The sequence below is a fragment of the Armigeres subalbatus genome, chromosome 3 (genome assembly GCF_024139115.2).
Source record: "Armigeres subalbatus isolate Guangzhou_Male chromosome 3, GZ_Asu_2, whole genome shotgun sequence".
Lineage (NCBI taxonomy): Eukaryota > Metazoa > Arthropoda > Insecta > Diptera > Culicidae > Armigeres > Armigeres subalbatus.
This window is the reverse complement of record NC_085141.1, coordinates 32686237-32712596: the sequence shown is the minus strand read 5'-3', so window position 1 is coordinate 32712596 and position 26360 is coordinate 32686237. Positions and strand designations below refer to the sequence as shown.

General features: G+C 38.0%; 1 protein-coding gene across 1 annotated transcript in view; it reads right to left on the bottom strand.

Moving 5' to 3' along the window:
- Positions 1–10500: 10500 nt before the first annotated feature.
- LOC134220443 (UDP-glucosyltransferase 2-like) overlaps positions 10501–26360 on the bottom strand; it is a 90795-nt gene continuing 74935 nt past the window's right edge. The window contains exons 4-6 of the mRNA XM_062699501.1: positions 24031–24695; positions 23836–23958; positions 10501–11697 (exon numbers count right to left, since the gene is read on the bottom strand). Coding sequence (XP_062555485.1) covers positions 11571–11697; positions 23836–23958; positions 24031–24695 — 915 coding nt within the window. The 3' untranslated portion in view covers positions 10501–11570. The remainder of the gene's footprint in view (positions 11698–23835; positions 23959–24030; positions 24696–26360) is intronic.

The following is a 26360-nucleotide window of genomic DNA, read 5'->3' as shown; positions in this document are numbered from 1 at the left end:
TGTATCTGAGTCTTCCCCTTAGACGTAGTTTACGTCAAAAGTATCTAATATTAGTACCGTCTACGGGGGTGTCATTGGGCCAAAATGTGGTATGCTCCAAGTAAATGTTACAAAGCTCTAGTAGTTAATATTGGAATCGAGTTGTAATTAGTTAGGTACAAGCTTGAACAATAAATTTACCACTGTGTGAGGAAAAAATAATAAATGAGAGAAATTCTTCAAAGTTATATGTTGTTTAAAATTGGCCCATTCTCACCCCTCACAGGGGGTGACATTGGGCCACATACAATAAAGTTCAGCGGTGACGATGCAACGATTCAATCGTTCAAAAAAATAATTGCCTACATTACGGCTCTTACCAATTATGTATGGCAAATCAACCAAAGGCTTGGCCCAATCTCACCCCTTTTTAGCATGCATTGCTCGTTGCTACGAAAAAGCAAGACCGCTAGATAAATATTCCTAAAATTCGATAAAACAACAAACAGATTATCGTAACATGATTACCAGGTATCCATCGATCTAAAATTTAGTCATGTGATAGATTTGTTGGGCATTACTGACACTATTTTAATACGGGTTCATTCGATCAATAGTTTCACATTCAAATTCCAATCATTATGGTACGAGCACAATCAATCCTTGGAATTTGTTTTGTGATTTCCTAGACGTGAATTTTAATATATTTTACGAACCGTTTGTTTCATCAAAATTCGTAACAGTTTCTGAGATATTAGGAGTTGAAACATTTTTCGTTTTTGGCCCAATCTTACCCCCTAGGCCCAATGTCACCCCGAACGACGGTACTTTTCACTCAAAACGGGGGTTCAGTGTGGGAAAGTGTGTTCTTGAAATTAAGTAAAATTCACTTAATATTAAGAAAAATATACTTAGTTTTAAAAAGAAACTAACCAATAGTTAGGTAAATTTAACTCAACTTTTGTAAACATGAGGTTACTCAACGTTGGGTTCCCACACTTTAAGAGTAAAATCAGCAGTGATTCAAATCGTTCGGGGCTGTCAGTTTGAATATGAATCTGGAACATTCATTTTCCCAGTAGCTGTTCTAGATTCATTTTTTATACCAGTCAAATGTCAAAAAAATAAAACTGGTATAACGCTCCGTTCTATTTTCTGCAGATTTGAACCACGATTGAATCACGAGATTCAAATATTTTCCAATTGTTTTGGTGTATGAATGCGTCATTTTATCTACGGATCAATCCACTTTGCAATTACGGCGCCTTTCTTGGCGCCAACATGATGATTTCATTTAATTGAAAATTTGAAAAACATGAATAGAACACTGCTGGGGAAACCAGAGAGTTTGTTCTATTCGGCTCCAGATTCAAACTAAAATAGTGGTCAAAAATTTGGAATGAAACTGAATCACTCCTGATTTCACTCTAATGCCCTTGTTGAGTGGTTTTGCTCTTCATTTTATGACAACAAAGGGAAGAGGGAGGGAGATGCAAGAGAAAAAAAAGTACCTAAAATTAGGTACTTTTTTCTTACCGTGTACGCTAATAGTGCCTTCTCGTCTTTTGTGGAAAAAAGTATTTTCAATTTGTCTAATGTGACCAGATAAATTTTGTGTTGACGCGGGACAAAAAAAGTTCATAGTCTAATATGCTTTAGTAATACGCTTAAATCAAATCTTTCAATTTGTTATTTGTTACCAAGGCTTAGTTTGCTAACTGTTCGATAACGGCAACTCATTTTAGAAGTCAAAGCTTTCTTCGAACGTTGAATGTCCAGCTCAATGTAGCTGCCATAAAGTTTCGTATAATTTTGATGTTTTGAGGTTTCCTGTCCGATAACTGTAAACCTGTTGCAACTATCGAATTGCAGTTAAAAGCGATGCAGTTAAATGACTTTCAGTTGTTGATCGTCTAGTGTATAGAATTTTGTTAGAATATTAGCTTTTTGTAGCGATAGAAGCAATGATTTCGAATCTCGAAAATTATTTCCGAATAACCTACATTACTTTTTCTGAAATACCAAACAAAATTAGATACTGTGATTACGAATTAATTAGATAATAGATAATAGACTGAATAGATGTCTGCTCAGAAAATAAAAAAAAATCCGTACAATTTCAGATCGCTTGCGATACTCCAGAGAGAGCATCGTGCTAAAGTTTTGCATGCAGAATCGCATCGTTCCGCTTATTCGCCAAAAAGGATTTCGCTTCAAAAAGCACCAAAACCCAATAAAAGCGTATTTTATGTTACCTATGGATTTATTTTCCATTGTTTTAAGCAAAGAAAGTAAATTCGATTAATTCAACGGAGAATAACACGTAGAAATCAAGCAATGATGCAAACCGTGAATAGAATAATAAACGATTCTCTGTGCCTTGAGTCGGGCTGTGTTTGACTCGCGCTTGATTTGAATTGAATTGATTTAGGAATTTGAGTTTTCCCAACACTGCTATCGATATCCAATATCAAAACAATATAAACTTTCCTTTCGAAAACTCCCAGTGCACGTTGGTCCTCCACGAGGCTCGTGTCCGTTCAATACTACCGGTCTAATAAGCTGATTTTGTAGATAGTCAGTTTGGTACGGCGGCGAACTCTATTCGATCGGAGTGTTTTGCGGAGACCAAAGTAAGTACGATTTCCTGCCACGATGCGTCTTCGAATTTCTCTGCTCTGTATCGTTATCGGAGGTCACCAGTGAGCCCAAGTACACGAATTCTTCAACTACCTCGATTTCATCATCACCAATACAAACTCGTGGTGAGTGGCTTACGTCATCCCCTCTTGAGCCTCTTCCTATCATGTACTTTGTCTTCGACATGTTGATGACTAGTCCAATCCGTTTAGCTTCGCTTTCCAGTCTGATCTCCATCCTCTCAAAGTTACGTGAGCCTTCTTATATATCACATTGATTCAAATGCTCGAATGGTTGACCTCCACAAACGTCAAATCAGAGACTAACCCGCAGGCAAGCTGGCTGCCATTACCGCTCGCGGAAAACTGAATAGAGCTAATTTATTCTAAGTCACAGGATAACATTTTAATCTTGATTTCTATGATCCATATGATTGACTTACAAAACTTAATCTCAGTCAAAATTATAAATTTTAAAAATATAATAATTCCTTTTTAAATACTAAGTAATAGCTATTCTGCAAGATGAGCCGGCCAAGGGCCGGACACAAATCAAAACCAATTCAAGTCACTTCGGGAGTCCCTCAAGGCTCTCATTTGGGCCCTCTTCTTTTAATCTTGTACGTAAACGACATTTCCTTCATTCTGAAAAACATTAAAGTGTTAATTTATGCCGATGATATGAAGCTCTTTATGGAAATAAGAAATGAAGTCGACATCAATGTATTTCGCAATGAAATAGACAAATTCTACATATGGTGCAAGAAAAGCCTATTAGAACTGAATGTAAAGAATTGCAACTTAATATCATTTAGCAGAAAAAGAACAATACCAAACATTTCAATCGCATTAGGAAATCAGAATGTGGAAAAATGTGAAAGAGTAAGGGACTTAGGAGTAATCTTAGACTCTAAACTTTCTTTCGTAGACCACTACAACACAATCATTCACAGGGCTAATAACATGCTAGGTTTCATAAAGCGTTTCTGCTATAACTTTCATGACCCATATACAATTAAAACACTTTATGTAGCTTATGTTAGATCAATAATGGAATATTGCAGTATTGTATGGTCTCCTTTCTCAATCACGCATGAAGAGAGATTAGAATCTGTACAAAAGCAATTTTGCTATTTGCTCTTCGTAAATTAGCCTGGACATCATTTCCACTCCCATCATACAAAGCACGCTGCATGCTTATTGACATACAGACTTTGAAAGAGCGGCGTGAAATAGCAATGGTTTCCTTCGTAAATGATATCGTTTCGCAACGTGTTGATTCACCTGAAATCTTATCAAAATTAAACTTTTATATTCCTTCAAGGCAACTTCGTAATCGCACCTTATTTATAACAAACTATCATCGAACAAGTTATGCCAAATTTGGACCTTTGGATCGAATAATGAACATTTACAATCAACACTGCGAAGCTATCGACTTTACAATGTCTCGGCAGAATCTTAAAACATATTTTAATAGAATTCGAAATCGCAACACATAAGACAAAAGATATAACATTTTTTATCTGTACTATTTAATCTCTAGTTAATTTGTTATTATAAATATATGGTAAATACTTCACAATTTATGTATATTAGCATTAAGAAATGAAAAAAATATGTATATTTATATGTACTAGTCTACGACGGTTGACGAAATTAATAAATAAAAATCTCGTTATATAAAGATAAATAATAATTGCTATTCTATTCTTCTGCATTTTGCGGGACATTATCTAGAAATAAGTTGAATGCGGGACGTTTCGCGGGACGCTTTTCAGTGCGGGACAAATAGTGAAAATGCGGGACTGTCCCGCGAAACGCGGGACGTATGGTCACATTAAATTTGTCCAATACTCAATTGGCAGCAATGGAAAGTATTTTCCGTAGAATGAATCTTGCTGCGAGAAAATTGGTTGTGATACCTAGGGTCGGTGTACCAATTGTCGCCATACATAAAAACAACTATTTTTTTAAAAATAAGTAAAAGGCATGTGGCCACCCACATATATCAAGCGAAAGGTTTTACTTCCTGCTCCTTAGAACAGCTGTGAAAACCATAATAACATTTGTTATTATCCTCAAAATTGATTAATTTATAATATGAACCACCAGTTGTGGCACTATCATAGGCGTAACTAGAGTCTCGGTCTAGGGGGGGCCATGGCACCAGCTGGTGGGATGTAATTTTCAAAGGCGATTTAAAGCACTGTGCGCATGGATTGCAATAGAAATTGTTTGACTTAGTTTATCGCTCATTCGTCCTAGAACTAACATAAAAAAATCGCGAATAATACAATTGATTTCCAATGATGCTGTGATTGCTCCAAAACGCTGTGTCTGTGTCAACTTGACTTCTCCATGTTACTAAATGTGGATAAGTGTGTAATCTAAGATTCAAGAATCTTCTTCGAATTATCTATAAATGAAATTCGATATTAGTATATTTCTGAAAGTTTTCAAGCATTTCCATAATTACTTAATGCATAAAGATCTCGATTTTTTTGAAACTTGAAATTTTTGAAACTCTAGATGTGGAATAAATTCCACGAAATATTGTCATAATCAATAATGAAACCTAAAGTGTTTTTTATGAGTCATCAATTCCATGAGACTTCAGAAGCAACCAAATCGATCTGAATTGTGCTGCAAAAGAAATGTTTTCTGATACGAACTGGTTTCTAAATCTATTTTTTTTATCCTAAAAAATAAATTCTAACTAAAGCAGGCACAAAATAGTTTTCCGATGATCCTTATGAAATCGCCAAAAAAATAAATGGAACAAGATCTTTTGAGGATTATAAAAATATTTTTTTAATGCTATCTCTGTTGTGAGTGCGAAGGTTGCCTAAGTTTTGTCTTAATACTTTCAATGGAATACGTAGTTGATTTTGCTGTCATTCTAATAAAGATTCTTAAGTTTTATAATTTTATATCTTTCTGTGCCAGAATTGTATAGCGAGAGCAAAAAGCTCCATAGGAATTTGATCAACTGTTTTGCGGCATACCTTGCGATTAACTCGAAGATTTTCGAAAGAATGGTCTCGTTCGAAATTTCATTGACCGGATTTGTGTACATGTGCTCATTTTGATGTAGTTGCTTCAGTCTTTTTTGAAGCGGATGGTAGTTTAATAGAACAGAAATATTTATATCTTAATACAATTATGTTTTTATGTTTCTGCGACCAGGATACTAGTCAAACAAATGCAGAACAAATTTATTATTTTAAGCTAGCAACTGAATTAGAAGCGGCATTGATTTTAGCTTAAAAATCGATAAAATGTTCCCGGGGGTCCAACTTAAATATGTCGATGCTTTGCTGAACAAATGGTCATAGTACAGTGTTGTAAAATGTCATTTGCATTCGTTTGTATAATTTTCCCAGAACTTGTTTCAGAAGGTAGCTATCAATTCATGTTGTATGACGAACTTATAGCGGTTAAATGGGCCTACAACTTTGTCTAACGAGACTTTGCTGTAAATATGTAATCTGGGGCGTGAGAGGCAAAATGTCATTCAAATGACATTATGTCAAATGACACGTGACATTTTGGAGAGTTTTCACTCTCCAGCCTTTGATGTTATACTTAGAGCAATGTACCCTTGGACAAAAATATAACCCTACTCAAGCGTTATGAGTACATTCAAAATTATGGAAGAAATTTTGCTTCTAAAGAAAGTTATGAGCAAATTAGTCAAATGACATGCAGATGACATTTTACAAGCCAAGATGTGATAACGCAACAAAAAATATGTTTATAGAATTCATAATCAAAATTAAGAAATATGTAGGAAATATGTAAATGAAATAAAAACTGACTAAGTTGGAATTACTTTTCAAAATTTTCTGGGGGGGGGGCACAAGTAGGTCTGGAGGGGGCCAAGCCCCACCCCCCCGCCTCCCCCTTATTTACGCCAATGGGCACTATTCTTAATTTTGGTTCCTTATTTGGCAAATCCCATTGTTTTCTTATGGGGCTGGCCAAATTGGGATCACTTGTGCGATAACTGGTGCAAAGGATGTTAAAAATTGAGCAAAATCATTTTTTACAATTATGCTTTGCTTGTTTTGGAGGCAATTATCTTGTCATATGAGGTGTGTTATCTTGTCATATGAATATGCCTTATCGATATAAACTTGGTTTGCGGTGATTTGATTGGTCATTTGGCATATAAAGCACTAGTACGACAACTGGTGCTATAGCCACAACTGGTACACCTAGCCTATTTGTTTTATTTAGACGATTCAAACATGTCACTTAACCCTTTTTAAGGCAGTGGCAACTATATTGCCACCAACAAATTATATGTTTTTCTATTTATCAATAAGAGCTCTACTTATTATTTCCCATGTAGTGGCTTTATTTGCTTCCTAGTAACACCCCAGATGAATTTGAGCCATGAAAAAATTGAAATGTCAATTTGAGAACAGTTTTTTTACGAATAGATCGTATGTTTTGAGTGCAAGATGAATTTTCAGCTATAATTCGTTTAAAAAACGACAAGCTTATATTTTGATATAATTTTTTTTTTGAATCTACTGTGTGTAGGGATTGAGAGGGGTATGAGTAAATATATTGACTAAATAAGAGGGCATATAGTCATGAGCACTAGATGCGAGAGGTGACAGTTCAACGAAGTGAGCATTCAGTTTTGTGATGCATTTCGCGGGAAGCAGTTGTGCTTCGGAGCTGCTGCGGATCGAGCAGCAGCTGGAAACTGCTGATTCGGATGCAGCTGTCTCCTAAGGACACGACACTGTGTTAGATTATTACGTGCTTAGCGTGAAAAAGCGTTGCCTTTCTGTATATTTTGTTTTTAGATTTTTGACGAAATTGTGTTTTTTCCCCAAGGGTCCCCCTTTGGTAACAAAAGCGCAAAAAAATTTCCGACTAGAACTCTTCTCCAAAAAAAGTAACGTGCGTTGATTTAACTGGTTTTACGTAAAACCTAATATTTAAAAATCTTTTATTTTTTTATTGTTGTTTAGATTTGTCTGCCTTATAAAGGGTTAAGGTCTCTGAACATTCTATCAAAAAATCGAAAAAAAGAAAGGCAAAACAGAATTATCCACCTAGCGGTGAAGGTGCCTTTCTCGTGTATTGTGAAATGTAATGAGAAAAACAGAGAGAGAGAGAGAGAGAGAGAAAGAAGTCAACGATTTGGTTTCGTTGATTGAAAATTTACATCATTTCAAGCAGAGAGGCAAAATATGTGTAGGGTAAGACGGTATAATATGCCCCCCCCTAAGGCAACTCCTTGATAACTTTTAACTTGTCAACGCAATTTATGCAAACTTTGTGTTATTCGGTAGTCCAAGAAGTCAGAAATGCATTGCCCGTGAGAAGTTATACAAAAATATTACAGATAACACGTAATTAATCATTTTTGAAAAGTCATGAACCACCTTAACCAAAGACGTTTCATAGCCCTTTATTAGTATTTTATCAATCCCATAATAAAAAGGTTACAAATCCTTATGTGCTTGACATTAAAAAACTAACATAAGTCCATTTAAGCAGGTTTGAATTACATTTTAATAGTTTCCAAATTTGGAAGCAACTGCTGCAAGCTCGCCGCGCTTGTGTCCAGTTGGTAAGGGCATATCGCCCTGCCTACACTGGGGCGTTTTGACCAGTAAAACATATTTTTTAAAAACGTTGGATGGAAGATGGAAGCAATTTTATATCATATTAACTAAAGACACTATATACAAAGACGCGAAATCTGATCCCTGAGCAAATAATTCGACAGGCAACCCTGAATGCGCAACACTGCTCATATTGCATAAAGTTTTCAAATTGGTGTAAGTGATTTTCTTAATTTCAAAAAAATGATTAGTAACGCTTATACCCACGCAAATCAGATAGCAAATACAATATAAACTAGTTGAGAGTCATTTTCTACCATTTGTAGGGGTTTATTAGGCTACATTGATCCAAAAATATTACAACAATAATTTAAACATGTTTATTTGCAGAAGTTAAATTAGCCCTTACCAAATGTTCTGCGTGATTTTTTGGAATGACAGGTCTTCTGCTCGATTGGAATAGCACTGACAGTAAATTTGGAATTCCAATTGGAACATTTCCCGTCTTTGTTTATAGTGTCTTTAATATTAACCACTGAGAAAAGTTATTTTGTTGCCCAACTGAGTGTTGCAGTGCAAGTTACATCAAAACAATAACTTTTTGTATTTTGCTATTATTTTCATTATGTAATACAAAAATACTTCCATATTCACATAGTATGATGGTTCTACAAATATTTATAGTTACCAACTGATTTTGGCTCTTAGGTAATTATAGTTTTCTAGAAATCTAAGTACACAGCAAAAAATAATTAAATTTACACGACATGTAAATTAGAAATGATGTAATAATGAATTGATTGAATCGGGAATTTGATTGAAAATTAAGTAGATTTTATAATTGCTGTAATAATTAATTAATTGAAACATGAATTCGATTGAAAATTACGTGTATTTTAATGCACATAACAAGAGCATCGAAAAACACATAATTTTAAATTTTATTTAACATGTTTTTACAGTACAGCGTATTTTCCAACTGCTACTTTAAAAATAAATGGATATACGTTGGATTTTCAATCAATTTTGATTTAATTTTGAATCGTCGAGTAAAAGTTCAGTAACATAAGAAAACAGAAATATAGTGGATGCCACAAGTGCACTTCAGCTTTTACCTAATGAGGTGGTGGTTCATTTTACTTGTTCAGACAAGATTAACTGTAAGTTTTGCAAAGCTTTTGTACAATTCTTGAGTGTGGATTTTACTCGTACACGGTGCACATTTTCGAGTAATATAAAAGGCATCTGCTTTTCAGCGACACTTCGGTTTGAAGTCAAGCCGTATTTTCTGTTGTTCTATTTTGATTTGCGATTTGTTGGATTGCGTTGAATCAAAATGATAAGTCGATGGCAAAACACTTGCATTCCGGATAGCCAGTATTTTGCATATTCTGCGTTGTCGAACTTTAAAGTAATGGGAGACTGATACTACTGCTATTATTTAGACTGCTACATGTCTAATTGTAAGAATAAACAAATAAAATTTACGAAGCTTGTCATTTTATTTAAATAACTCTATCACAAATATTTAGAGTTACCATTAAATTGATTGAATATGTATCTGCGTTCCCATATTTTTGGAATTTCATTTTCTCTTCCATGAATGTTTTTAAAAAGGACTATATACAGCTTTGGGTTCTGAAATTGTGGCTTAGATCGTTCATTTAAGTCAATATTTTTTTTCTGCTGAGAGCTCCAAATCTAAAAAACGAAATGTTAAATTAAATCATTGTTTAAATTTACATGATCGTGTAAAATTAAACGATTGGATAGATTCAATTAAAAATACATGTCATGTAATTACGCATGACTACATTTTCAATCCGTGTAAATTTAATATCTGACTCGTTTTTGCGTTTATTTTTATGCTCCAAATATGTGCATGAAAATAAACGTAAATTTACACAAAAATTAATACTGTGTAGGGCGTTTTGGCCAGGTGGGGCGCATTATTCCGTCTTACCCTATTACCGTCTTTTTTTTGCTACGGAAATTTTATTCATTTTGCATTGAAAAAGGGACAACTAAAGCTTTTTAATAATTTCACATTCGAAAATTGAGTGAAATTTTCTTGAAAAAAAAGAAGACAATAACGATTTATTCAGTGTAGTACATTAGTGCAATCTACGCCCTTGCCTTGTGTTGTTGATATAAATTATTTTTATTCGTATACAAATATGCATACCTATATCGTTTTGCGCCGCATTAGCGATTTAGTCATCAAACTACATTTTCAAAATATAAAAGGCTTATATTCACATGACTGTGATATTATTTTTCACAACAGTATCCAAAGTGATTTGATTTTATTATCCTAGTATTTACAGTACATCTGTACATCTAAACATCTATCTGTACACACTTAAAATCTAGCTGAAAGATCTTACATCGATTCCTGACTCCATTTCGATACATTTTGAAAAGCAGTAACCGTTTCACAGTCACCGCAAACATTGTACATCGTGATTCGGAGTCACCCGTCACCCAAGGGTTATGGGACAAATAAATTAATGGACACTTATACTATCCCGGTTTCACGTCCTAGTGACTATTAAAGTATTACACTCCCGTATTCTACTTGTAGCGAAAAAAAAACTGAGCAAAATTTTAAATCCCTCTAGCGAACCCCTCAAAGCGGTTGCTAATCGGTTTTAGCGTTAATAAAATGAAACTATGATTTTCCTTCACTGCGCTCGTCCCTTGCCGTTTTCGTTATTTATTTCTTTAACGCTTTTGCGCCAGTTATCACATTGTGTGGATGTGGATGAAAAGTTTATGATTAAAATAAATCGCTCATCGAGCTCGTCTCACTGCCGGTCCTGAAAGGACTACTCTTTGAAGAGAAAAGCACTCCACGGTACGTAGAACAGATCATTTTAGGAAAGGCAATCTGATATAAATTTGATAAGGGGAAAATGTCTGCACGTTTTAAAGCGATTTTGTTATTCCCTTTGGAGAATAGAACAGAGATTGTCCATTAGTAATTCTTTCCTTTCCATTATAGCACAGGTAATTTACATAAATATGCTAACAACTGTTTACAGAGAAGAGGAAACGATTCCCAAATGTGTTGTAGATTGTTGGTGCTTTCTATTGCCAACAAGTTTTGCTTTAGTTTTTTAAAACATACCAAAAAAATGGTCTACAAAACTATGTTCTTTTTCCCCAAAGTGCGATATTGATTTCATCCTTGCATTTTTTTTTAAAGCGCTGAGACTGTTGAAATAAATCCAATGCTTAAGCCGATTTCTCACTAGTTTACATTATCTCACTTTTCGTGTCACTTTGTATTGCCTTTTTTGATATTTTGGTGTAAGCGTTTCATTACCTAAGTTTTTGAAACTTTCTCTGTAACTTCAAGCTAATGAATTTTCTCCTTGGTAAGTTGAATGATTTGCGGCTTCAGCACCCGTCGAACCATCAGTCGGAGAAGATAGGCAGCAGCCAGGAAGAAGCAGATCACATCCAAACCATAGTAGGTGAAGACGCTGGAAAAAGAAGAAAATGGTGAAAAAACAATACTATCATAACAATTTAATATTAAAAATTCATTGTAGAGTTGTAATGAAAATATTAAGCAAAACGCATTTTGATAAGAAAATTGTTTTATAAGCTTTTTAATGTAGTCACTTGTCATAAGATGAGTTTGTACTAAAGCTATGTCCATTTAGAATCCGGAATCATTCATTCTATTGCAGCGGCAAGGAAAGTGACCGCTGCAAGAATTCTTTTACAGCGGTTTGTCTATCTAGGCGCCCACTTGCTGTGGTACAAATTTCACGATGTTTCCTGCAGCGAGTTAAAAATTATTCCAGATGGAAGCCGAAAGGAGAGAAAAAAGTCTGCACACCCACGTTAATAATCCTGCTCATCAACGATGGAACCTTCGTCAAAATGGATTTCGGACAGCTTCCTAGCCAAAAATTCTACATGGCGACGGGACGAGGAGTAGTTCCTGCGAAATTTAAGTTTGCTTTTTGGACAAACTTACAAAAAAAAACAGATTATTTTGGCAAGGGATATGCAACTGTGGAGCAAAGACCGAAGTGTGAAGGAGCAGGAATGAATGTCTCAAAAACCGCGGTCTACCTTCCATAAAGCCCATAAAGGTCCCGTGAAGCTTTGGCCAGATTTGGCGAGTTGCCACTACATCCGGGAAGTCATCCATAATAACGAAGATTTCATCGATAAAAACATAAATCCACGAAACTGCCTGTGAGGTTCCTATTCGGTGTTTACTCTGATACCTTCTTACCCCTCGCGTATAATTGGTAATGATGACGATGATGACAGAATGATGGTCTCAGTGTTATGGCACTACTGTGCCAGAAGCGCCAGTACGTCAGGTGCATTGGCACTCCCGTCCCCGCCAGTACAGTGCTGATCCTCTTGCAGGAAGGTTGTTGTGCTTTCCCGTGTCAAGTGATTCCTTAGTCTTATTGAATATTTACATTGGCGACCATGTCAGGTCAGATAAAAAACACAGTATCAGTAGTTACCGAACACAAAAGGAATCACTTGTCATGGGATACTTTGGAAATATTTATCGTAGTAGGTGTGCAGTGATAAGTTTCAGAACAGTTCATTTGACGTGAGGGAGAAATGAAGCAGTATGTAATGAAAACTGCTGTTGTGGTAAGGCAAATTGAAAATGGCGAGTATTGAAAACCGCCTCATAAAAAGGTGTGTAATGAAAACCACCCGTTGCGGCGTGTAAAGAATACTGCCGAGGAAAAAGATGGTGTGTAATGAAAACCACCTATGTGAAAAATGCGTGTATTGGAAACCGCTGAGAGAAAAGGATGGCGTGTAATGAATACCGCCAGATTAAAAATGATTTTTGACCGGGTAGAAAAAGGCGGCGTGTCATGGACACTGCCAGAGTAAAAAGATAGAAATTATCGATAGAGAGAGCGTGTAAAGAAAACCGCTGAGATAAAAATATGGCATGTAAAGTAAACTGCCTGTTATGAAAATAGCACCAAAAAAATTCTTAATCGTAAAGAAACAGACGACGAGCACGAGCAACACCGAAGTAAAAATGTGGTGACAATTAGAAGTCGAAAAATCGTATAATGGAAAGTGCTTGGTGAACCAAGTAGATGAAGAATTCCTGGAGAAGGTTTTGAATATTGTTGAGCACATAGGGGCTTACGGCGTGTAATGGACACTGCCTGAAAGAAGAAGTCATCAATTGGAAACGATCAATGGAACTTGAAGCAAAGAGAAATTGATTGGCTGACAACAATTTAAACTTTTTTATTTTGAAGGTGGTGGTTAATTAAAACTGCCGGGGTAGAAAGGTGGCTACTAATGAAAACCACCGAGACAAATATAACGGTATTTATCAAATAAAAAAGACAAAAAGATGTCAAAAAAGTATAAAACGGCATGTGTTAAAATCCGATGGAGAGTTGGGTATACGGCAAGCACAACAAAAGTGAAATAAGTATTCAGAGCAATAACGATTTGCCTATCATTAATCAGAGAAGATTCAGCCAGCCAATGCTGAGAGATGCGCTTAAAAAAGATGGAGGAAAGTTTGTAATTTTCTAAAATGAGTAGAATAACAGATAGGCGGAGACGCTATCTTGATTCAGATGGATTCATCAAAAGCGGTTTCAATCCGACATGTTTACATTATTTTGTTGCATGAGTAGCAAATTGACAGTACAAGTGATGACAGTATTTATTTCGTCAACGTTTATTCTCACGAGTGGGAAAGAGTGTCGCTGGTGATAAAGTGATAGACCCGTTTAATTGGGGGGTCCCGTAACGTAGTTGGCTACACGTTCGCCTTATAAGCGAATGGTCATGGGTTCGATTCCCAGCCCCTCCATCAAACCCTCGTCAGTCGCTGGATGCGCTGCCCAGGCGGTAGCGTATTGGGAGACGCGCCTTTCGTCATGGCTGCCTGATAACTACTGACAACTTGTTCTTCTCGGAGGCATTCCTCCAACGTACCCGGATAAAATGGCAACCGAACAATGCAACATCATTGGATGCACGACATGACGATGAGATGAACTGGCAACGACAACAATAATGGTAATCGAAATCTGATAGATTCTGTGTATTCTGCACAGCTGAATACCACAGTAGATCTCGGCACAGTAGCGGTTAAGTAACACAGAGTGCCTGAATAAATAAATAAAGGAATAAAAAAAAAGACCCGTTCAAAAGGTGCATAAAGCAATCACTTCCGAATTTGTTCAACCACTACAGTCTCTTGGTTATAAGACAAATCGAGTCAAATTAAAGACACTTAAAATGTCACTTCGGTTTCTAAAAAGTGAAAATTGGATTGAATTGAATGCATCAATACCAACACGTTTTTATTAAGTTAAGATTATACAAGTGAATTGAGATTTTCGTTAGCTTAAAAGCAAATTGAACCTCTGAACACTCACACTATTGAATTCACTAGAGCAAAAAGAAAGTTGAAGGTACTGTCGGAAATTCATTTAAATTCAAATGAGTTAATTTTCGTCGAAAGCGAAACGAAAACTGTATAAAACTAGCTTCGTCATAATAACATGCTAAATATGAATAATCCAATCTTATTGTGTATTCTTCAGATCATCTGTATTCGTTATAAAAAGGATTTTCAAGCAAAGTCCTTGTAATAACAATGGAAGAAACAATATTAAAGTTCTGTTATTTTCGTAAATTTTTTCTTGGAAATGTATCAGACGGAAAAGTTGGGCATACAAGGAACAATTTAATTTGAGTTGTAGCCAAGATCTTAAACATTCATATTCTACAGAAAACAATAGTTTAGGGGAACAAAGTACTAACAGAACATATGATAAATAATTATCCCTTGACCCGAACGTTGCGTAAGTTCATCCCATTAAAACCAAAAGTCGAAACCGTGATTTATAATGGGAAAAATAATAAAGTCACAATTTCAGAGGATGTTACTGTATACTGAAAAGACATATTTGGTAGCCTAACCAGTAGAGGCACGGTATGATCAAGTTTTAGGTGGTGAATTCGATTTCCAGAAGTGAATCTAAAAAAGATATTTGATATTCGGGTTATACACACTTAATTTTTTTCGCCGAGGCCGGCAAAATAAATTGCCGAGAATCCAACAGCTGATATCTCGGTAAAAATCTCGGTGGAAGTTCAAATTACCGACTGGTCGTAAAATGTTCGATACCATCCAGCTGTCAAAATTTACCGTGCCGCTCGGTAGTGGGTTACCGTATTGATCGGTAAAGTGCTTTGCCGAAATTCAGCAAATAATTATTTTTATTTATTTTTAGTTGAGTCAAAATATAAATCAAAAAAGTCAATCAATTTGAAAGTAAAATATATTCAATGCCATATTTCTGTTATTGTACAAAATGAAACTTGTGAAAAGGTACAAGTACAGTAGCCGTTCGATAACTGCAAAATGTTTACTTTTCAGTTAACGAATGCCGTTCGATAACTGCAACGCATTCTAGACGTCAAACGGTTGTCAATCAACGTCAAATGCAATAAAAGTGCATCTAAATGTGCAGCGCAATGCAGCTGTCATTGAATTTGACATTAATTTGAAGTTTAGCGGTCCGATAACTGCAAAACTGTTGCAACTATGGAATTGCAGTTAAAAAACATTGCAGTTAAATGACTTGCAGTTATCGAACGTCTACTGTAATGTAAATACGAATTTGTCTATAAAAATGCACTAGATTTCTATTCGCTCGCTGTAAACGTTGAAGCGGGAACAGAGGCTACCCAAATGGTTCTTTCACGTATATTGGTTCGTAATTTTCCCATCGATATTTGTTTCATGATAAATATGTTCACGCGAAGGAAGTGATTTTCATAAATAGCGTCATTTTTAGAGGTGAAAACAGATGGGCTGGAAATAAAAAAAACGTACACAAGTTCCATTATTTTCAATGTAGCAGTCAATATAAAATCTACTGTAAATTTTGATCAGATTGGTATCGTGTCCGGAGAAAGTTAAATCAGATTAAATGCTTACCAAAAAGAATTTATTTCTCTATTGATTTTGCTTTTTCACGTTTTTTTGTTTCAACAGAGATATAACTCTATAGAGCACGCTAGAAGTTTTGCGTTTGACAGATGGGTATGCTGAAACTCGGTAAAGTTTCGAACTACCGATCGCTATGGCAATCTTGATTGCCGATTTTCAGTAAACTTGGGAAACGTCATATTTATTAACGAGATATCAGTAAAAGTAAGCTTTAACGATTATGTTCGTCAATTTATTTTACCGAGAGGAAAAACGTCGATTAAGTGTGTAAGCTAAATGTCATAAGTTATATGCTTGCAGGAAGCCTAGCAGTAGTAGAAGGCTACTAACACTTATATCATATAATGAAAAACGGCATGTAATAGAGTCATAATCATAATCATTCTTACGATCTAAAATGTGTAATTGTAACATTTTACGTTGCGTTGAAAAAATACGGAACAGTATACGTACCACCCAAATGAACAATCATGTAAACACTTAAGTTTAACATATTGAAATCGTGTTTTATTATAGGAATTCATAAAAAGATGTACAAAACGGTGATCGTTTGCACCAAGTTTATCAAATTTATTTCTTGCCATGGGTCTCCTATTAGTCTTGCGAGCAGATGCGTCGAATTACCAATCCGAAGTTCGATTCTCGGTCTGGCATAGGAAGCCTTCAGGTTGGAAACATTTTCGGCTAACTTCGTAAAATTGACAGGCAGAGAAAGGCTTTCAATTAATAAATGTGGAAATGGTAAAACACAAAGCTGAAAGGCCTTCCAGGTTCCAGTTGGAACTTAAAGTTATCGAAGAAAAAGAAAAAGAAGAAGAAAAAGAAGGAGAATAGGAAGAAAGAGAGGAAGAAGTAGATTGCTAATATTTAACATTATGAATGTCACGAAATATGTTAGATATGTTTGATTTGTTCGATGATAATTGTACTGCATACTTCTTTAAGCTAAAGTCTATTTTTAGCACATCATTTCATGAATTCTTGCAAAAATCGTGGATGGAGTTAAAGCAGAGATAAACATATCCACGGTAATTTTAGATTCTGCCAAAATCCATAATTATGCGGGCCTGATTCTCTCCACACACCTGGCCACATTCTTACAAGTGTTTTTATTATATTATTGTCCTTTATCTGCTTTAGAAAGCGCTTGGAAGTTGAGGTGAAGCCCAATTCCACTAAAAACCGTGCCGTCCATAATAAAAATCGTATAATCTTCATTCATGCGACAAGTGAGACAAGCGATAAGCACATCAAATTCAAGTGGAAGATAGAATAAGATAAAACTGGGGTGCTATGCATCTATATTGTATATAGTTTATAAAAAACAATTTGACGCATGGATTTTTTTTTTTGAGTGGAAGGGGGATGTGAGGTTCCTATTCGGTGTTTACTCTGATACCTTCTTACCCCTCGCGTATGATTGGTAATGATGACGATGATGACAGAATGATGGTCTCAGTGTTATGGCACTACTGTGCCAGAAGCGCCAGTACGTCAGGTGCATTGGCACTCCCGTCCCCGCCAGTACAGTGCTGATCCTCTTGCAGGAAGGTTGTTGTGCTTTCCCGTGTCAAGTGATTCCTTAGTCTTATTGAATATTTACACTGCCCACAACTCCGGCCCAACGAGACATTTTGGGCAGTAATGAAGCGGAAGCTTAAGAAAAGTGGGAAAACAGCTCGGGACGCGCCTCAGATGACCAAAATGTGGAACAAATGTGCCAAGGAAGTTGACTCCGGAGGTGTGCAACTTTTGATGAGAGGTATAAAGAAGAAGGTGTGAATTTTCACTACAAACAAGAAGAAATGACTTGTATCAATATTTTTTCCTTAAAGTACAGTGAATTACCCTTGTTTTGGTGTATTAACCTCTTTTGTACGTCAATCCGTTACCGAGATACAGATGATTTTATTATTCCGGATTCTGAATGGACATAGCTTTATTCCATTTAATTCCACTGCTTTAATGTACCTTTGACAGATAAGTATTTCGACCTCAACAGTAAAGCCGTCTTCTGTGTCTCGTACTTGACTCGAATTACGTATCTGTCAAAGGTGCAATAAAGTAGTGGAATTAAATGAAATAGTACAAACTCGTCAATTCCTTTATTTTTACTTACATTTAACGATACGCGATTCTTTCCCCTCACCCGTAAGATTTTCGTTCACTAAAACTTTCACGTTTGCTAAGATAAACAAACAATCATAATGTTCACCATTATTTCATATGCAATTGAGTCATTTTACACTGCCATTCGAGGACAAAACCCAGGACAATTTTTAAAACAAATTTGAAATGCATTAGATAGTCATAAAAACATGTTTCGAATAGGATTCATCATAATTGTGAAATGTAGCTAGTTTCGTATTTTTTGTTCATTATAGTTTCCTACAGGTTTATATGATCTTTCCTCATGTGGAAATCACAAGTTCTTCTTCTTATCGGCAATACATCCGCACTCTGGGAGACAGAGCCACCTCGCATCTTAGTGTTTATTAAGCACTTCCACAGTTATTAACTGCGAGGTTTCTAAGCCAAGTTACCATTTGTGCCTTCACGGTGCCTAACACGATGATACATTTATTCCCAGGGAAGTTGAGACAATTTTCAATCCGAAAATTGCCTAGACCAGCACCGGGAATCGAACCCAGCCACCCTCAGCATGGTCTTGCTTTATAGTCGCGCGTCTTACCACAAGGCTAAGGAGGGCCCCTGTGGAAATCACAAGTTAAGATGAGTAAATCGTGAAAAACTAGAATTAAGACTTGTGGAAATTTTGCATAAGCAGTTCACTACGCGCATTTTTGCTTTACTATAAGGAACGACGTCTACTGGATCAATAAGTTTCTTATAAACTACCTTTGAAAAAACTTCAACTTCTTGAATTATTAATCCCTAAATTTATAAAATTTATAGGGGTTTGAAACAGAAATTCCTCCGCGAATTTATTCAGCAACTTCTTTAAAATAAACCTTCATGATGGACATGTTTCATGAAATCTTTCAAAAACTCCTTGACCTAATTCTACAAAAAATCCATCGTGAATTCAGTCTGGAGGAATATACCGTAGCAGTTCCTGGAGGATGGAGGTTCTCAACCTTCTAAGAGGCTCGAAAGCCTACTTCCAAGAGGCTTGGAAGCCTCCTTTCAAGAAGCTTGAAAGCCTCCTTTCAAGAGGCTCGAAAGCCTCCTTCCAAGAGGCTCGGAAGCCTCCTTCCAAGAGGCTCGGAAGCCTCCTTCCAAGAGGCTCGGAAGCCTCCTTCCAAGAGGCTCGGAAGCCTCCTTCCAAGAGGCTCGGAAGCCTTCTTCCAAGAGGCTCAGAAGCCTCCTTCCAAGAGGCCTCGAATGCCTCCTTCCAAGAGGCATGGGAAGCCTCCTTCCAAGATGTCTGGGAAGCCTCCTTCCAAGAGGCCTGGGAAGCCTCCTTCCAAGAGGCTCAGAGCCTCCTTCCAAGAGGCTCAGAGCCTCCTTCCAAGAGGCTCTGGAAGCCTCCTTCCAAGAGGCTCAGAAGCCTCCTTCCAAGAGGCTCAGGCCTCCTTCCAAGAGGCCTGGAAGCCTCCTTCCAAGAGGCCTGGAAGCCTCCTTCCAAGAGGCTCAGGCCTCCTTCCAAGAGGCTCAGGAAGCCTCCTCCAAGAGGCTCAGAAGCCTCCTTCCAAGAGGCTCGGAAGCCTCCTTCCAAGAGGCCTGGAAGCCTCCTTCCAAGAGGCTCAGGCCTCCTTCCAAGAGGCCCCAGCCTCCTTCCAAGAGGCTCAGCCTCCTCCAAGAGGCTCAGAGCCTCCTTCCAAGAGGCCTGGAAGCCTCCTCCAAGAGGCTCAGAGCCTCCTTCCAAGAGGCTCGAGCCTCCTTCCAAGAGGCCTCAGAGCCTCCTTCCAAGAGGCCTCGGAAGCCTCCTTCCAAGAGGCCTGGAAGCCTCCTTCCAAGAGGCTCAGGAAGCCTCCTTCCAAGAGGCCTCAAGCCTCCTTCCAAGAGGCTCAGCCTCCTTCCAAGAGGCTCGGAAGCCCTCCTTCCAAGAGGCCTGGAAGCCTTCTTCCAAGAGGCTCGGACACCTCCTTCCAAGAGGCTCTGAAGCCTCCTTTCAATATGCTCGGAAGCCTTCTTTCATAAGGCTCGGAAGCCTCCTTTCAAGAGGCTCGGAAGCCTCCTTTCAAGAGGCTCGGTAGCCTCCTTTCAAGAGGCTCGGTAGCCTCCTTTCAAGAGGCTCGGAAGCCTCCTTTCAAGAGGCTCGGAAGCCTCCTTTCAAGAGGCTCGGAAGCCTCCTTTCAAGAGGCTCGGAAGCCTCCTTTCAAGAGGCTCGGAAGCCTCCTTTCAAGAGGCTCGGAAGCCTCCTTTCAAGAGGCTCGGAAGCCTCCTTTCAAGAGGTTCGGAAGCCTCCTTTCAAGAGGTTCGGAAGCCTCTTTTCAAGAACTCATTATAACACGACAACCATCTGATGACAACTAAAAGAGTAAGATATGGCCAAGTGGCCCTCTCTAGATGACCACTATAAACCTCTTATAAGCGTATTTGGAAACCCCTTTAAAACCACCCGCAAAAAAAGGGAATTTAGATGCGGCAGCTGTCAAAAATGTTGGTTTGAAAAGGAAAACAAAATTACGGAGAAATGTTCCGCATGAGCCACTGCAACTTATATGTGACCAGATTCAGTCCCAATCAAGTTGCTGAAACCACTTTTGTGTAACTGGTGTTGCTCGGGCTGGAACCAAGATGTTTCTTTGGTGGAAATTTACTGACCTGAATTTTCTGTCAAGATAAGTCCACAATCTGCCGCACAAGAGGGTGGGAGGGATGGAAACCTCCTAAACATGAGCGCTGCGTTAGTTCGTAAAGGCATTCCACCTTGTAAAACATCCTCCTTCCCACGCAACATTTAACAACGAAGACGAAGCCATTATTGAACAAAGATCAAGGCGTATAGTATTCGATCGACATCGCCAGTGTACCGAGTCCTTGGATTCTCAGCAAGAAAGTCGAAACGAAAGCACTCAGACAGCATGTAGAGCATCTCATCAAATAGCTGATTAATTCATCCGCTAGCCACTTGCCATGCCCGTTTTCGTTCATAAATCTTCTTCTTATTGGCATTACATCCCCCAGTGGAACATTGCTGCCTCGCTGCTTAGTATTTATTCACCACTTCCACAGTTATTAACCACGGGGTTACTAAGCCAAGTCACCATTGTTTTCATTGGTATATCATGAGGCTAACACGATGATACTTTCATGCCTACACAGCAAATAATTTTGAAAATTCAACGACGTGTAAAACTGCAAGTTACCCCATCAAACGAATTAACATTCGTTATTCAATTAAATTTGATTGAATTTTACAAGCAAGCACCGTTTAAGTTTATTTCGGTTTAAAAGAATAGTGAGATCGATTGAATGTTACGTTTATTTGCATGCTCCAAATATGTGCATGAAAATACATTTAAAATCACAACATATTTTTATCTGTGTAGTGAAGCCGAGATAATTTCCAAGCCAAAAATTGCCTAGACTGGCACCGGGAATCGAACCCTGCTACCCGCAGCATGGCCTGCTTTAAAGCCGCGCATTTTACCGCTAGGCTAAGGCTAGGCTAGGCTCAAAAATGAAGGTAATTAAAATCAAATATTCTTTTTTACTGAATGAAACTTTTGCCGAAAACTGCCACACGCTTATGATGATATTCCTAAACTATGTTTCCTACCAAAAATCCAACTCTTTGACATCTATGAAGGCGTCAGTGAGTCGCTGGCCTATCGTTAAGTAGATGTCATATCATAATTTCCTTCCTTTTCTCAGTAACGGCGAAGATGAGCGTGGCCGGCAATGGTAGCTTTCATGCCTCATCATTTACACCATGGGTTACTATTAACTCCCAAATAGTAATCCATAAGCAGTTGTGGTAAGAAAGCTAAAGAATATACATGACAGTTATCAGCATGCAATCTTCCGGGGGAATTCCTGGAGAATCTTCAAAGGAATCCCTGGATGAATTTCCAAATGAATTCTTCGAGAATCTTGCGAAGGAATTCCTGGAGCATCGTCAGAAAAACTGACAGTGATTTTGAAATGCACTAAATAAGCTCACGGCAACCCACAACGCCGCCGTTGCCTGAAAATGATCTATTACGCCACTGGCGATAAAATTTCAATTGGTCTATTTAGATCATCCGATTTGCACATATCCAAATCGTAAATCATACGCATGGCCCCTAGGATCGTATGTGGAGTCAATGGGGTGTTATTTGGTACCGAGCGTAATTGACGTGGTAGAACCCTTTGGTCTGAATTCCAGAATGATTTGAAGAATTTAGAACGTCCTATTTGTACATATATAAATAGTTAATCATATGCGTGACCTCTGAGGAAATATATGGGCATAACCGGATGTTATTGTTATAGTACTGTCCGTATTTGACGTCGTAGACGTCATGGACACTATAGGTCTGAACTCTATGAACGTATGGACACTATAGGTCTGAACTCTAGGAAGATTTGGAGAGCTTAGAATGTTTGATATCTAAATCGTAAATCATACGCATGGCCTCTAATGACCTATATAGGCACAATGAGTTGCTATTGATATTATACCGAGCGTGTTGGACGTGGTAAATTATTTTGGTATGCACTCCAGAATGATTAGGAAAACCTAGAACACCTGCAGGAATTCTGACAGCATCACATTTCATACCTTTGATATCATTTTCAGGACATTTCCGCATGCAAACAACAATGAAATCGATGTTGCACGGTATTATTATGAAATTTTGGTCCATACAAAGCCAACTGTTAATCCTTCAACTGGTGATTACATAATTTGGATGTGGCCGATCATCAATTTGAGGTCAGTTTCGGAAAATGAGTAGACAATTATTTTGGGTATTTAAACATGTAGATTTGGCTGAGAAATGCCGGAGATATTGCTAAATCAAATCCGGATCAGTATGACCCGCGAACACCGTTAGTGTAAGTTTTTTTTAAGCCCTTCAGGAACGTCCTACAAAGTAGGCCAACGGCTACGAACATAGTTTCCCATGAAATAGGAATAGTCAAGAAGTTTCAAACCTCCACATTGTTTCGTTGAAAGTTTTTGCAATTTGAAAGTGCGATTTGAGTCCAATTAACCCAAACACTGTAGGAAGGTTAAAAGAATTTCTTTGAATCTATTAAAATTCATACTGTTTCATTTGAAATTCTGAAATATTACTTTATGGAATATTACATGCCCCTGTACAAGATATTCAAGCTACGTCCATGCATACACAGACATAACCTCAATTCATCGAGTCGAGTCGGTTGATATTTACCATTGACCGGAAGTTGCTATCGATAATCTATATATATGGAGTGGTTCACCTTGGTATACAAAAATATTGGAGTAACTCTACGAGTAGGATGATGTGCCTCCACTCGCATAAGGTGAGAATCTGAATTTGGAATTTAAGGTCGTTCAGATTGAGAAGAGTCATAATAGACAATTCCTGAACCACTTCACTCGTTAGATTCTTTAAAAAAAAACAAGGGAAAGTCTTTGGAATTTTCCGCAGATTCAAGCAATTGTTTATTGTTTTTAACTATTCACAAATTCAATGTTATCAATTATTTCCAAACCAATGATAATTAAGATCAATAAATCATCAATACTCACGACAGATTCCGCGCTGGTGTCTGCAAATGGTAGGCCCCGTTGTGCCGCAGGACGTACTCTGTCCAGTAGATCGCCGTCTCTAGAGGAGTCGTCCTTGTGTCCTTCAACAGTGTTTGTCGTCGTCTAAAATTATGATTCATTATTAACAGAGCTTAAGACGCACACCATAAATATAGTAAGTAAACATGAGCTAACTTGGCTTCATTGCGGAACTTGGGATCGTGTATCACCCGGTGAATCGCTCGCACCAACTTCTCGCTCGTCAACGTCTCCAGATCCAGCTGGAGCGCGTAGCCGTCGGTTTCCGCCTTGGCTGCGTTGGCATCGTGATCACAGAATACCGGCATCGTCACCACCGGAACACCATGGTACACCGTTTCGAACATACTGAGCAGGCCGCCGTGCGTCACAAAAGCGCGTAGCTTCCGATGGCCCAAAATGTCCTGCTGCGGCAACCAGCGACCCAGCTTTACGTTCGGTGGAAGATCGTTCAACATGGACGAGCTGGACTCGTACTTCCACAGCACTCGGTAGGGTAAATGAGAAAAGGTTTGGATTAACAACTTCCTCAAGTGGTCCGGCATGTTGGCGGCCTTCACCGACGAACCCATTGAGACGTAGATGAAACCGGACTCACCGGCACCGGCGATGAAGTCCTCCAGATCCTTGGGCAGCGGCCCAGCCGGTTTGCAGTGTATGCACGCGATCTCGGCAATGTTCGGCAGCAAAGGTCGAGGGTAGGTCACGGTGGCGTGACCGTTCTGCAGAATGAAGCTAACATTCCGCGAGAGGTCCCACACGTGCGGAATGTCCGCCCCAAGGTGACGCCTCACAATTGCCTGCAGAATCGTCATACTGGCCTGCGAATGTGAGCAGAAAAGGGAGAAATGGTTAATTGAAATATTATGACAATGTAATGGCCTTGGACCTTGCCAGTGGGAAGACCCCGCAAGAAAGGGTGATTACTCGGCTGATTGATTCATCAGCGCAGCTCTCGATAAGTGGTTCAAGTTTAACGGGGGGAAAAACACGCGCTGATTTGGAGAGACGGCCGCAGCGCAAAATATGGTCATTATGCGTGCGTAAATTGTGGATTTTAAATCTCGTTAATCACGATGTGGTGTGTGGGCCACGATGGTGACCGACTGACCAGGTGGTGTACAGGACGATGTGTAGCTTTGACAGGTGATGTTGGAAGGCGAGAGCAATGACGCTATGACGGACTATGCTTTGGTGTTGGGTGATGGTGAGATGGGATTGTGGTCTAGCAATGGACCATTAATGAGCTAGTTCTGCGGCTAAAATGTTATTATTAACATGTTGATTAGGTTTTGCAATATTAACCTGTCTGTAACGTGAGGTGAGGATTGGTGGTGAACGAGTTTTGGTGACAGGGTTTGTGGTATTCAATGGTGTTAGTAGCGGACGTTTTTATTACGAATAGAAAGGTTAGAAATGATTCGTTTCTAGTCAAATAATTATTTAATTCTTATCTGACTTTCTCAGATTTTGGACACAGAGTATTGAGACTATAAAAAATAAATACATTTCAGAGCCGTCAAACGACTTCCAGAAGCTATTTTTTTTTTGAATCGCAAAGAATGTTAAAGATGTTTAAATAGTCGTCATTATTTAAAGATTCTCAAATTTTTCGGACTTTTCAAGGAATATCATCGGTTAGTTTGACAAAATAAACAAATAAAAAAAACCAAACATTGTATTGTAAATCGATATCAAAATAGTTTTAAAAATGATATAGGGGAAATGGGGGTAGCACGCCCATAGGGGTTAAAACGCGCCACCCCTGAATAAGGTTAAATATCCCCATTTTGATTATTTTCAATAGTCTATACGATAAAGCAATGAAAAATATTGCCATTGGATACATATATTTCATGATTTTTCTTTAGTTATACATAAAAAACTAGAAAAACCGATTTTTGCGTGTTTTGATGCAATTCTAGCTCGGTGGAATTTAGTCTTTCTGTCGCTGTTATACATTGATAAATTAATAATTGAGCCATGAGCCATGCTGCTTACTCGTGTTCTTTATGTTCCACACGAAATCGTCGTCAAAAATGGTTTTAAAACGATTTTATGGGCCTTCAAACTTCTGAGGTCGGTGTGGGGCATTACGCCCATGCTCATTTCGTATGACCGAAACAGCTGAAACATTCGGTTAATTGCCTTAATGTAGGCAATTAAAATGAAAATCAGTACGATAAGCACATGCGCGTTTTATCCCATCTCACCCCGCATGGTTTCAAAATCATTTTTTTTGGGTGCTTTTTAAAAATCAAATTTCTGTGCAATAAAATGGACAATTAGATATCTGTTATCGGTAGTCAGTCGCAGATATGCTGTTCTTCAGTATGCGCTGATGAAAACTGGCTGAAATGGTGGTTTTCATTGATAAAAAAGGCATTTTCCTTAACGTGGGCGTCCTACCCCCAGTTCCCCTACGGACCCGATTTTGACACTCCCCGACAGTGTTGGGAAATGTATTCAGCTTTTCACGCTCACCA